General features: G+C 29.6%; 1 protein-coding gene across 5 annotated transcripts; it reads right to left on the reverse strand.

The window, feature by feature from the left end:
- Positions 1–271: 271 nt before the first annotated feature.
- LOC105764068 (uncharacterized) lies at positions 272–8,473 on the reverse strand. Of its 5 annotated transcripts, none has more exons than XR_008191730.1 (11): positions 8,233–8,473; positions 8,072–8,143; positions 7,768–7,841; positions 7,231–7,357; positions 6,425–6,505; positions 6,226–6,333; positions 6,065–6,150; positions 4,539–4,642; positions 2,116–2,181; positions 1,639–1,802; positions 272–729 (listed from the first exon to the last, which is right to left on the reverse strand). XR_008191730.1 is itself a non-coding variant. In XM_012582521.2 (7 exons), exons 1-7 carry the CDS (start codon positions 8,365–8,367, stop codon positions 6,106–6,108), a joined length of 642 nt encoding a protein of 213 aa, XP_012437975.1. In that variant the 5' UTR covers positions 8,368–8,473; the 3' UTR covers positions 5,947–6,105. The 5 variants fall into 5 exon arrangements, 1 of the variants encoding a protein (XP_012437975.1); XR_008191729.1 differs by having other exon boundaries at positions 1,513–1,802; XR_008191728.1 differs by having other exon boundaries at positions 272–1,802.
- Positions 8,474–14,062: the final 5,589 nt, after the last annotated feature.

Raw genomic sequence — 14,062 nt, forward strand, 5'->3', positions numbered from 1 at the left:
GCATGGCAGATTGACTACTTATAAACGAGTTATTGTTTATAGTTAAATAATACACCCTAAAATATAAGAGTTAAGAACGGCGGTGTCCACAAGTGCACGGGTCAAATTGTAATATAGATTGTACAACGAAATACTTGGAAGTATTCCGAGGATCGTACCCAAAGGAGGATGGAATAAATAACGAAAGTATTTTTTATAATACTAATTCTAAGTAGTAATAATTAATTCCTATATTACGATGGATCATAAAATAAATTTATAAGAATAAAAATAAAAAATAAATTAAATTGATAAACCAATCAACCCCTAATGTCTTATATATAGAGGAGTTAGCAGCCCAAATTAGGTCTTCAACACATCCTAGGTCTTCGTATAAGTTTGATTGCGTGAACGAAAATAACCCTGAAATGTTCGAATCTCGGGTGTTACTAAATGATACAAAACATTTAACAAAAACAATTTACAATTTCTTATGTATTTAAAACTTGTTATTTAAAGTTCAAAAAAAAAACTTAATATTTGGAAATTTAAAATAAAATATATGATAAATAACTTATTACATCAGATTTGATATAGATCTTTACAAGTTAGAATTTTATTTTAAGACAGACTCAAAAAGGTGTATTCAAGACTGCGCCACAAATCCACTATATGCATAATAGCCCACTCCGCCACCAGCTTGGTGTATTCCTAGCCTTGCCTTTCCAAGCGAAGCCTCTTCTCAACAAACTTGAAAAGCAATAACAAACCTTGTAAGTACAAGAGTACTTAGTGAACTCACTATGACCATACCTTTATGGGTACTTTGCAATATTGTATGAATTTCTATGAGCCAGCTATATCCTACCTCATTTACTTCAGCTGATACCAATATAGTGTTAGCATTCCTTTATACGCCAATTATCATGCATTTATCATACCTAATCTTCTATATCTTGTTAACAGAGGAATCATTCCAATCATTTCACAGACCTCTTATCCCATAATACTTACTTAACATAACAAACCCTTATAAACCACTTTCAACCATCTATACCTTAACTCATACTCTTTTTCCAAACAATTTCTCACTGACATTATCTTGGACGGATACATATATATAAGGCAAATACTTACGTAGAATTTCATACCATTAATTTACACTCAAACATACTCTGATCCAATTTTGTACACATATCCATACTGATATTTCACTGCGTCTACCATCCAAATGAACTTCATAATATGCTATACCAGAATCTCATAATTCAAAAAAACATTAACTTAGATTCAAAATAATTTTAGAAGAAAATACAATACAAGTTACTTTCCATATTTACATTTCATTGTGATAGATACCCTTCTCAACATACAGATACACATTTCTTTTTCATGAAACCCTTACGACTTTATTCAACTATTATTCTAGAGCATATAATTATATTATCTTGGTTATACTTATTACAAAACTACTAAAATTTACTCATACCATATCATAAAGACAGACACGCCACATTCAGATCCATAGCTTACCAGATATTTCTGACAGTTCATGCCACATAGGCCTAACAGAACACGCCACAAAGGCAATCATATAGAGTACGCCACAAAGGCTAATCTTAGTTGTCGTGCTTACGATATAGATTCACCTAAACTTACATTACATGAGGTTTTCCCATCATCGTCTTGGGACACGCAGAGAACCCCATTGGGAAATCACCATTCATTAGATCATTTTAGAGGGTGCCATGGCCATGAACTTTTCCTTCAAAGTTCATATCAAAGCTCATATTTTCAGTCCCGATGAACTCCATCAAACACCACTGCAATGAATAGACACATACTCTCTTAACAGACTCTTCATGCATTAACACAATCTAAATACAACATTTTTCTTCACTAACATACACCCAATCAAGACACACATCTCATAACATGCATTTACGACATATACATTTTCAGCCAATCTTTAATGTTTCAATACTCGTATGCCAATCATTACATACTTGAAATTATCATATTCACTGTTCAGATACATACTATACTTTTCGTAGTTTCTGGTTCACAGTTTAATCAATTTCCTACAGGTATATCTCAATATGAATAGTATACATGCAGGAATCAGCAAGAACTCACCTGATTCTCACTAACGGCAGTTCAGAACTCCAGGTCTAAATATCCATCTCGAACCAACAACAAACACTGCTTTCAGAACATAAGAACATCATTAGGACTCATTTTTATACAATTTACTATCGATTCAAACACTGACAACTCCCATGTAAAGCCTTATACTTACATCTTACCATTCATGCACCTATTACAGACTTACTCTTTTAGAATTTAACATGCAGAATAGCAATACTTACCTAAGAATAGAATAGCCACTGATCATGACATAACCTTAGGTTCTAGATTATCGATAAAGAGATACATCCAGACTTAAGAAATGTATCTATAAATTCCACTTAAAGAAGAGGAAAAAGAACCCATTTCATAACACACTTTCGCATATAAATATGACTCATCTTTCTTAGTGGAATTTAACAAGTGTCATACGTATTAGAACTTGCCTTCTTATCGGCCTACAATTTTCGAGAAAAGTATAAATAAGTTTCCTTCATCAAACTTATCAGACTAAACTATACGGTTGGTTTCTAACCAGATTACTAAAGTCTAACTAGCACAGTAGTCCATACAAACCGGGCATACTATACCTTTGGTGAATACTCATCCCATATTTCCCTTTTATCCTTTAACATGAGCGTCTCCTTAATATAGCAGGATATCATGAAATCAAATTCTTACTAACTTAAGTGGCAGATACTAAACGCCCACACGTATGCGCCAAAATGATCATTTGGGTGGATAACACCATGCCGGACAGACTGTTTACGGCTATATGCCTAAAACTTTAAATCTTCTAAAATTAGGGTGCTACAATGTGTATAAAGGGGTCAAGTGTAGAGGTTGGCATATTGTTTCCGCTAGGAATTAGAAAAGTATCAGCCAAAGTCTGAAAGGAAGTCCAAAATCCATAAGTCGAGGAATTCAACAACATCGCGTAAAGGTAATATTGGTTGAGACTCATTAAGCTCCGTTGAACTTACAAGCGTCTATATGTAATGCAGGTTCTTGGAATTGAACCAATGCACCAGGAGGGACCAAGCCAGGAATGAACCAATGTGGCGGTTTGAAAAGCAATATTATGCATATAGAAGGGCACTTTTGAAAATATGGCAAATAGTATCCTACGCCATGATTAAATCTAGTTTAAAAAGGATTTAAGTCGTAATGTCTTATACTGTTTTGAGAATTTTTTGTAATCAATAAATGTTTCCTTTAAAAAATTTTGACTTAGAAAAGAAAATAAATAAATAAAAAGAATATTCAGTATGGTTTTCGCCAATTGTAAAATTTTGTTAAGTATTTAAATATTGTAGCATCCTATATCCGGGTTTGGTAAATCGGGTCGGGTATAGGGTGTTGCAATTTAATTGGGACTACAATCTCTAAGATTTTCTAAAATATCTAATATAGAGATCATATGATTGGTAGCACCTGTGTCAAGAATCAATTCAAAATCTTTGTTGTGTTGAGTGTTAGTAGCCAAACCTACCATATTAGCAGCTCCTGTAACATCAGGACTTTTGTTAAGAAGCACTAGAATTTGTTGATATTGATCTTGTGTAAAAATAAGAGTTGTATTAGAAGGAATAGAAGCTTCTGAACTGTATTGAGTAGCATCTTTAATTGGGATCCATTTGAAGCAAAAACATTAATAGCTTGATATGATTTCTTCTTTGTGATCTTAAAATTAGAAGGATAACAAATCAGTTTATAACAGTTTTCTCTCCTATGGCATTTTAGTTTACAATGGTCAAATGTTCTATTAAACCTTTTCTTTTGACGACCTTGAGATGCTACATACATGACTATTGATTCTAGGCTACTAGAACTATGAGCAATCTATCTTTGTGACTCTTCTTGAATCAACAACAAGTAGGCTTGATTAATTGTAGGCAAAGGCTGCATGAATAGTATTTGACTTTTGACACCATTGTAAGTTTCATTAAGCCATCAAGAACTGAAATAACCTTTGTTGATTGATATGTTGAACATTTTTCCTTGAATTCTCGCAGGCACAATAAGAGTATGGCACTAACACATCATATTCATCCCACAATAAACATAGCTTAGTAAAGTATGTAGAAACAAAACTTACACCCCATACATGAGATGTTATTTCTCTATGCAAGAAGTAAATTCTTGAACCTTCAAGCTTGTCCTTTCTTTAAGGTCTTTCCACACTAAAGATGCAAAAGAAGCAAATACTATGCATGTTGAAAGCTCTTTAGAAACATTAGTCAAAATCCAAGAAAGAACCATAGCATTACACCGTTACCATTGAAGATGTAATGATGCATTATATAGACCCTTGTAACATGCACTATCTACAAATCCCAATTTATTTTTAGCTAATAATGTTGTACACATTGATCGACTCCAAATGCTATAGTTTTCTATCCCTATTAATTGGTTTGACACAAGAAGTGTACCTGATGTATCTGAAGCATGAAGATACAATGGATGATTGTAATCTAACACCTCCACACTTGTTGCAGTTGTTATTGTATTTGTTTGCTCTTCCAAGCTACTCCAACTAATAAAGTAAGAAAATAAAGAACAAATAAACAAAATATCAACTAAGATCATACCAAAATTCTACCAAAACACTTGAGTAAACAAACTAGAAAATATTACTTTTTATTAACAAATTGTTAACCACAAACAAATCATTCGAGAATGACAAAATTAGAGCCTTACCTAGCTCTGATACCATATTAAAAATGATGAATCTTGAACCATAAACTGAAAAATATATCTTTATTCTATATTTCATACTTCTAACTTACATGAACGGTATATTTATAACTTTACAATATATAACAACTAACTAAATTACCTTAACTTAGATAACAAACTAACTTGTATCTTATCTTAACAAAATATGTCTTAATTCAATCTTTGTACTCATATATTTGATTAAATATATGATACTGCTAATATATGCCTTAATTCATGGGTCAATTTATCTTAATATTGCTTAGGTTATGATAATTTTTTATATTTAGGAAGTTTTAAAATTATAAACTTTTAGATTTTATGTTGAAAATAAAGAAGGTTTAATGGAAACTTAAAATATAGATATTATTCACATTGTAATGTATTAAATTTATTTAAAATACATAGTTACTCGTTAATACTTTGAATTTAACATCAAAAGCACATGTACTATTTTATATTATGTAAATAAGTAAAATAACAAATTGCAGGGTGTTTTAAAATAGGAAATTGATTGTGTTGAATGAAAATTTATAATACAAAATTGGTAGCGTAATAAAAGTACAATCAATCCATGTGTCAGTATTCTGTTTTGCCAAACGTCATATGGAAAACTATACTAACTCACTCAACTTTCCAATTTTGCTTCCAAACCTAACTATAACATATATTAGATTCCAAACTATTAATCATTTGTATGTTCAATGGGATTGTAGCACTGGTAGAGTATGTCTATCTATTATTAGTGTAAAAGTAACCGTGGTAGTAATATTAGATGCTATACGTGAGATAAAAAATAAATTAAACGTAACTCATCTTAAATCTGTAAAAATTGGGCCCATCAGCTGACTTTGTTGAAAATGTTGCAGTCATCTCTAAGTTAGGCCATCTACCGTATATAAATTTAATGCTGCATTGCTTGCTACCCATTTATTATATAAAATATAAATTTATATTACATCCACCATTAAAACATTTTAGGTAAAATGAATATTCTTTTAAAATTATACTATAAACTTTATTAAAATCTTTGAATATGTTATTTTTAGTTATTTTATTTAAAAATTATATAAGATTATCACTGTAATAGCATTACTTGAGCTTATAAATTTTGACTATTCATTTAAAACAGTACTGCAAATAAATACTTCATTGATGCCAAAAAAAATTGAGGAATTTGGACAAGATGGGCATCAATGTAATGCCCAGATTAAAAGTGGGAATTGATTTAAGAACATACAACAAGATTATATCTGTCGGGCAATGTGAAGTTGCTGCTGCTCAATCATCATCATCGTCTTCAGACATGGCAATCTCCTCGGAATCCTATTGAAACAAGGCGATATCGTTAAGAAAAAACCCGAAAATTTTATAACATTGCATTGAGGTAAGAAAGCTGACATGATGTTGTCGTGGTCGTCGTCGTCGAATGTTGTTTCGAATGGCTGTAATTGATCGAATTACTATGTACATTGGGAGTAAAATTCCGGTGGCTCTCAAAAGCAGTATCTGTAAAAATTTATGGCAAATAAGTAAACTGTTCCTAATACTGTAAATGCTAAAAAAGTATAGCTAGTACAACAATGGTGGATTTTCTTACCATAAGAAGTGCAAACGGGTAATCATCTGTTTCGCCATTAATGACAGCAAAGAGATGTTTTATGAGCAAAACCACGGTAAACTGGCAATTCATTAACATAATAACAAACCAACATTAGTAACTTAACATGCATGTGTAGTACTACTAAAATAAAATGCATGTGCAATAGTTAACCCCATTTTATTTAGATCAAATTGTATAGATGGTCCCTATACCATATGCATTTGACGACTTTTAGTGTAAAAAGTGATGGATTCAGACATTAAGTTTTGGAGGCTTAATTAAACTTTTAGAAGTTCTAGAGGGTTTAATTAAAATTTTTAAAAATTTGGAGGATATAATGAGAATTTTAAAAAATTTTGAGAGAGTTTAATTGAAACTTTAAAAAATTTAGGGGGACAATTAAATTTTTTAAAAATTTCAAGGGTCTAATGAGATTTTCCAAAAAAAAAAAATTTGAGTGGAGGCAGGTCCCAGCTCCTACTACCATCCAGCCCATACACCTTTCCATTTTTTTTATAAGTGACCAAATATTCTATATTTTTAAAATATGCAAAAAATTATTGAACTATACAAAAATTGCTAAATTATTTGATAGAATTAATAGAATTGTAGTAGAGGGACGAAATCAACCAAAACACATAACACAGGAACCTTCTATAGAATTTCACCTTTTATCTAAACCATAAAGAAATCAATGATTTGTTAACAATGAAGTGGTTTTCAGATCAGGTAAAGGGTTTCACTCAAATCATAATATGGATATAGCAAATTTAAATAAATTGAAAAAAAAAAAAAACACTTACGGTGAGGGCCATTGATCGGCAACAAGCGGCGCTTCTTTCAATGGTTGAAGTACATTGAAAGAATTCATTTTCGTCGTTCATTACTTCTAGTGGTTCAACCTCTCTTCTGGGAATTTGCAGGCTATCTCTGAGGGACCAAAAACAAAAAATTAAAAATTTTTAAAATAAAATAAAATAATAGACTGCTAAATGAAAAGGCTGCTAAGTAAAATACAGAATTTGCAGAAGATCACAGTATAATTAATTGCTACTAGGCCCCGTTGTGAATCAGTAATTAGCGGAAAAAAGCATGTTTGGGGTCTCTGGCTTTTTTTGATTAAAATTAGAGAACCTTTTTTTAAAATAAAGATGAACACTTTTTTTTAAAAAAAATTCTTTTTATTTCAACGGCACAAAGCTGGCAATTTTCTTTAGCAAAAAAATTATGATTACCGGAAATCATTATTTCACCGGCGATTAAATTGAACTAATTATTAGCTAAACAAATAGTGGTTTGTACCGGACTGATCCGAAAAAAGAAAGTTTAAAAGATTATACCTAATGGTTACTGCAGCTTCAATTAGTTGAGACTTCTTTGAAGGTGCTATTACTGTATATCCTGGTTCATATTCCTTCATCATTTAGAAAAAAACAAAAGGTTAATTGAACAGTGAAATTTTTCATTAATAACTGCCAATTGTTAAATGTTCTAATAAGATTAAATAAACAATCATTAACAACAGTTCTTTAAATGAAGCAATGAAAATCATTAAACACTGAATCACAAGCTTTGAAGAATCCCAGAAATGGAGGTTTAAAATTTTGAAACTTTTTTTTTTTATGTGATCATTAGATTGCGAACCTGAAGACAAATTTCACAAGTTGTGTTCCCTTTCTCGTTACACCATCTCTGTATACAATCTCTATGTGCAAACTGAGAATCAAAAAAAAAAAATCAAAAACATGAAAACAAGCATTAAAATCAAAAGAATAAAGAATAAAATCGTTTTTTTTTTTTTTTACTTTAACAGAGCCAGAACAAGCACAAGGAGCTTCCAAGCTTTTCATGCTTTCAAATTCTTCTTCGTGGCAAATTCTACAGTGTGAAATTGAAGGATCTGATGGTAAATCATCGATAAACAAAGCAATATCTCCCATTTCTTCTTTTCCCCCTTTTGTGAGTGTTTTTGAAATTTCGCTTTGATCTTCAAAATTGACTCTCCTCTCTCACTGCCTTCGTTTCCAATGGTTTTTTGAAAATCCTCCATTTTCTTTTCTTTATTTATAATTAGGAGTTTCGAAATAAGAAACAAGAGTTGAAATTACATAACTATCCCTCTCCTTCTCTTACTTGAAAATTTGTTATTTATTTATTTATTTTTCTGAAAAGGGCATTATAAAAAGGAATAAACAAAAAGTTGTTGCTTCACTTGAAATGTAAAGTAATACGTTCATAATAATAGGCTGATTATCATTTCATCCCTGTTTTTATAACTATTTCGTATTATTTGTATTTGTAATTATAATTCGTTGAAAAGAGATTGGATTCGTTTCGAAAAAAAGCTTATAAAGTGTCGAGCTTTTCAACAAGTGAAGCACTCTCACGAATCACGTTGAAAGTAGAAGACAAAATAAAAAGTTGAATGTAATTTCATCATTTTAATAAGTTATATCTTCATAAATTCTATCGTATATTAGTTTAAAACTTTATAAATTTTAAATTTCTATTTCGGGGGCCGAGCCACCCTTCATACACAACCCTTCCCTTAGAATAATATCAAACCTGTTGAAAATTATAGTAACCTTTAAAAGATGAAACTTCATAAATAACGGTGAACAAAACTTGATTCGATTCAAAAAAATTTAAAAAAAATTCAAATTTTGAGTTAATCGAAATGAGTTATTCAATTAAGTTGAATTTTACGACTCGAATAATTAGAATAATATATTGGTGTAAATACCCTTTTGGTCCTTGTCAAGTTTGAAAATTAACAAATTTCTCTTTCTCTCAACAAAAAATATATAAAGGTAAAAATTAAAATTTTCTAGAATAATAATTTTGGCAACCTAAATAAGTTAATTAATTATTTAAATTTATCATACTAAAGTATTTTTTATTTTTATTTTTTGAATTTTTTTTAAATATATATAGTTCCAAATTTATGTTATATTGTAACAAAATTTTAATTTGACATGTTTAATTTTTAAATTTAACTCGAGAAAATTTCAAATCGAGTTGGGATGATAAAATAGGACTCCTCAACTCAATTAACTCGAAATATTTTCACTCGATTCGATCGAATGTTGATCCCTATTTATGAATTTCTCTCTAAATTCATAAATTTATAATAATTGAAAAAAAAAACCATCTTCCTTAGCCCTTGCCTTCTCTTATTAATTTTCTTTTATCCATACGGTACGAAATGAATTCAACGTGTTAACTATTTATTTTTCTATTGATTCACATAGAGGGTCAAAACTGGAACTATAATTTATTATTATCATTATTATTATTTCTACATAATTTTAATCCAAAATTATTAAAATCCAAGATATGATTTCATGTCCAATTCAAAAACAATGCTTTTAGGTTTGAATTTGAGACGTCTGATCTAAGAACCAACGTTTCCTAACGTACCTGAAATTCAAAAAGTGGGCCCTCCATTTTTAAAATATATTTTTAAATGATTTTTTTAAAAAAACATGAAAAATAATTAAATGTGCTTTTTTGGGCCCCACTTTTTGACGCTCGATAATAATTTTCCCTTTTTTTTTTTCTCGATCTTATCGGTTTTTTTTTCTTTTTTCCATGAAGGATTTATTTGTTTCCCTTTGTAATTAGCAAATGGATTTGAATTTGGGTTTCGTTTTTACGTCGCACAAATGGCATTTGCAACGAAGCAAAAACCAAGGCACTGAATTTTGAGTCCACCAACATCAAATTTATGTATTTATTTATCATTAATATATCATTTTTATTGAATTTTAAAATAAATTCTTTTAAAAAATATTATATAAAAACATGCAGATCAAATTTTATGTTGAGTATATTTAAAACATGCGGATCAAATTTTAAACATGTTTGTATTTGTTTCATGAACAACTTAATTCTTAAGTGTTAAAAGAAAAGAAATAGATATCCTAAATTTTAATGGTATTGTATATTTCTTTTAACACGTCAAATCTAAGTTGCTTGTGTAATAGGTATATAGCGTTTCAAATAGCTTTGTGTTAGATTCAAGATTATATTTAATGCTCGAACTGACATTAGATTGACGAAAAGGCTTAATCAATATGGTATTGATACTTTAACGATCCAATTAAATATTTTAAAATTTATGAATAAATTAGAATTTTAAATCATGATTTGAGGATGTTTAGTGCAATTAACCCTTTCTACTCAATCATTTGGACAATGCGGCTACAGCATGCGTGGCGCGCCCAAAATGATATACAATTATGTATCCTTTTGTTAATTTCCGGTCAACTAAAACAAGAGATTAAAAGTTAATGAAGGATGGAATTAGAAATTTTATATTGAAAATTCATGATTAAAAAAATTAAATATGTATAAAATATTAAATGTTAAATACAAAAGGGCCCGACCTACCCCTCCTTACGTCCTTGGAAGAAGCTAATATTTATAATATGTATTTGATATGATAAATGTTTCAAATATCCAAAATTTTAGTATTTTTAAACATTGTGAAACGAATGATTAAGGATGAGTTTGGATAGACAGTATGTTTATCTACGGTTAGTGTAAAAATAGTGGTAACGATGAGATTAGATATTGTAATGATACTATAGCGTGAGGCAAAAAATAAACTAAACGCACCTTACCACACCGTCCATTTAAATTATCCTAATTTAATTTAATTATTTAAAAAAAAGAGTTTTGAAATAAAATATTGTGATTTAGCTAGAAAAGCAATGAGGCTAACGTTATGGTTAGAAAGAAAATTAAGGGAGAAATAATGGATTAGTAATAGTAGTGGAAGATTGTTGAATTGTTAGCTTCAAAGTGGGAGAGGGAATGGGATTTAAGGATAAGGCTGAGGTATGGGTGCTAATGGAATCGAATTAGATTATACACTTGAATTAAAAATTATTTAATATATTGATTTAAATTGGATTAAATTAAATTTTTAGTGAATTATTTAAAATCAAAACAAAAATTTACTCATTAAATTAATTTTATAAAATAATTAAAATTTAAATTAATTAAACTTGTGATCTGATCGGTTTAACCATCAATCCGATTATTAAAAAAGAGATGGAAACTGTTTATAATTGAGATAAGGGGGAGAGATGGGGGCTGGCCTTGACTCTATAAAGTTGGCTACATGGTTCGGTTTTTGTATGAAAATTGTCGAGCTGATTGAAAACAAGGTTGGGCCATGGGTCCACATATAGTACTGGTGACCATTTGGTGGCTTGCCCAACTTGCCTGCTATTTTCTAATGTTGACTTTAGAACTTAATCTCTTGCAATTTTTTATGCACTTTTTCTTTAATAATTTTATTATAAGTTTTAATTATATCTATTTTTTATATAATGTTTAGAATTATACATAATTCCTTTTCAATTCATAAGATTAATAGGAGGATAATGCATTTCAACGCACTCCAACTCACATCCCCTACATTGATAATAATACCCATGCCAATCGAATTAAGGCTAAATCAATTTTTTTTCCATTTTTAAAATTTTCCAAATTATATGAAAAAAAAGTAAAAACTTTCTCGTCGATTGTCCTACACTTGAACTTTTACATGAAGTTATAAAATAATGTGCTTAATTATGGGTTCCAAGAGTTTTGCTAAAAAGAAATTAAGAAAAAAAACATCATTAATAAGAATTATGAACAATAAGAATATAAAGATATGTCACATAGTACAAATGATAAATAAGATATTATATTGATACACAAATGTCATGTCAACAGAATAATCATAAGAGGGGAAAAATAAATTGGCAATAACCTCAATATTAGAAGAATTCAGAAACAAACAAGAGATGTGTCACCTTGATCAAATAGTTGAAAATTGCATCGTAGCCTCACCATCATCAGACCAACCTGATGATGAACTTCGATCAATCAATAAACCATTAACAAGAGCCCCAAGAAACCCATTGCATTAATGATGTACAAAAGGTCAAGTCTTGAATGGTCTATCCTCCTCGTTACCTTTTATTCCAATTTTACAAACACCATCATTGTGCTTTATCATGATAAAGTATTCCGAAAATAGTTCTCAATAGATCTGACAGCACTCTTTCCTTGACAAATCTCAAATATATGCTAGAACATGACTAGAACTTAAAAACTAAAACTACCATTACTTTTAGATAAAACAAAGTAGACAAAATAAAAACTACGATAATGTAGGCTGGAATTTAAAAAAAAAAAAAAGAGAATACAATTAAAGAACCGCGATTAACAACCAAGCAGACCAAAGATTTGATTTGGAAAAAGTTGAGTCATTAGGATTATTTTATCGAAAATGAATTAATATTTTTCAACTTTTATAATGCTAATAATAGATGAAATAATTGGTAGTGGTAACTTTCTTTTAGTATGAGAAAGGTATCATTCTACGAAGATTAATCTTTTAGAATTTATAATTACCTCTCCCAGCACTACTAACTTTTTAGTTAAAATGTTTACAAGTAATTTCTTAGCTAAAATATATATTGTTAGTAGCTTTCGATAGAATTGATCAATTTTGCATGTTCATTTTTCGTTAATCATATGAGGGTAGCCTAATCAACATGTAGATTCTCACAGAAAATACTAATGATGTTAATGACCGGTCTTAATTAAATCTTAAATTTAATTAAAGTTAAACACTAATTGCATAATAACCCTTTCTTTCAAGACTTGATGAAACCAGTGAAATAAGATGAGCGCTGAAAATTTCAGGTTTAAATTTGAATTGCTAGATATTGGATTTGTAGCAAATGATTGTTGTAGAATTGATGTTTATTTTGAAAACTTTTACATATTTAACCCAATTTTGTATCAATAATTGGCATTCAAGGAGTTCGGAAATTACTTAATTTTGAAAAACACTTAAGGAGTCCGGCAAGTACACTCTATTTTTATTTTTATTTTTGGTAAATTATATTAAACTATTAGTAAATTTACGTTTTGGTCATTCAATTTGAAGAAGTTATTTATTAGAAAGTTTTCATTTAAGTCAATGAGTTGTTAAAATCGTTGTTGCATAGCCTTCTCTGTTCACATTGCATGCACCAATTGGAAGCTCTCATTCCTCTTCTCTTCTATAGTTCATTTTTTTATGAAACAACTTTGAACATCATGAATTTGTAAACTAAAATCTAAACAACTTTCTTCTCTAATCTCTGACATTTGCTATCAAATCGACTTGGATTTAAGGTATGTTATTTTACTCGTTGATGGGTACAAATCTGTCGTACTGATCGTTGAATCATCGCTTAAAATTTGCTACTCGGACTTTAAAAGAAAAAACTTAACAACCCTGCAACTTAACTAAAAACTTTTGAATCTTTTAGTGACTAAATGAAAACTTAGAAAAAATAATTAAGTGACCGTTTGTAACTTTTTGAAGTTAATTGACCAAAACTTAAACTTACTAATAGTAATAGTTTAGTGGTATTGGGTATAGTCCTTCTATTCAAACTCTTGATAGTAACTACTGTTTTTTTGATAACACTAAATTGTTTAACGGAATCCAAACTTTCTTTTACTATCCTTGAGTCATTTAATTTCTACATATTGTATAAACCAAGCTATATTGAAGAGCTATGAAGAACTGGATTCTAATAAGAATGCAAAATAAAATATTATTTGGATATTTCATAAAGG

Source organism: Gossypium raimondii, chromosome 12, assembly GCF_025698545.1.
Source record: "Gossypium raimondii isolate GPD5lz chromosome 12, ASM2569854v1, whole genome shotgun sequence".
Taxonomy (NCBI): domain Eukaryota; kingdom Viridiplantae; phylum Streptophyta; class Magnoliopsida; order Malvales; family Malvaceae; genus Gossypium; species Gossypium raimondii.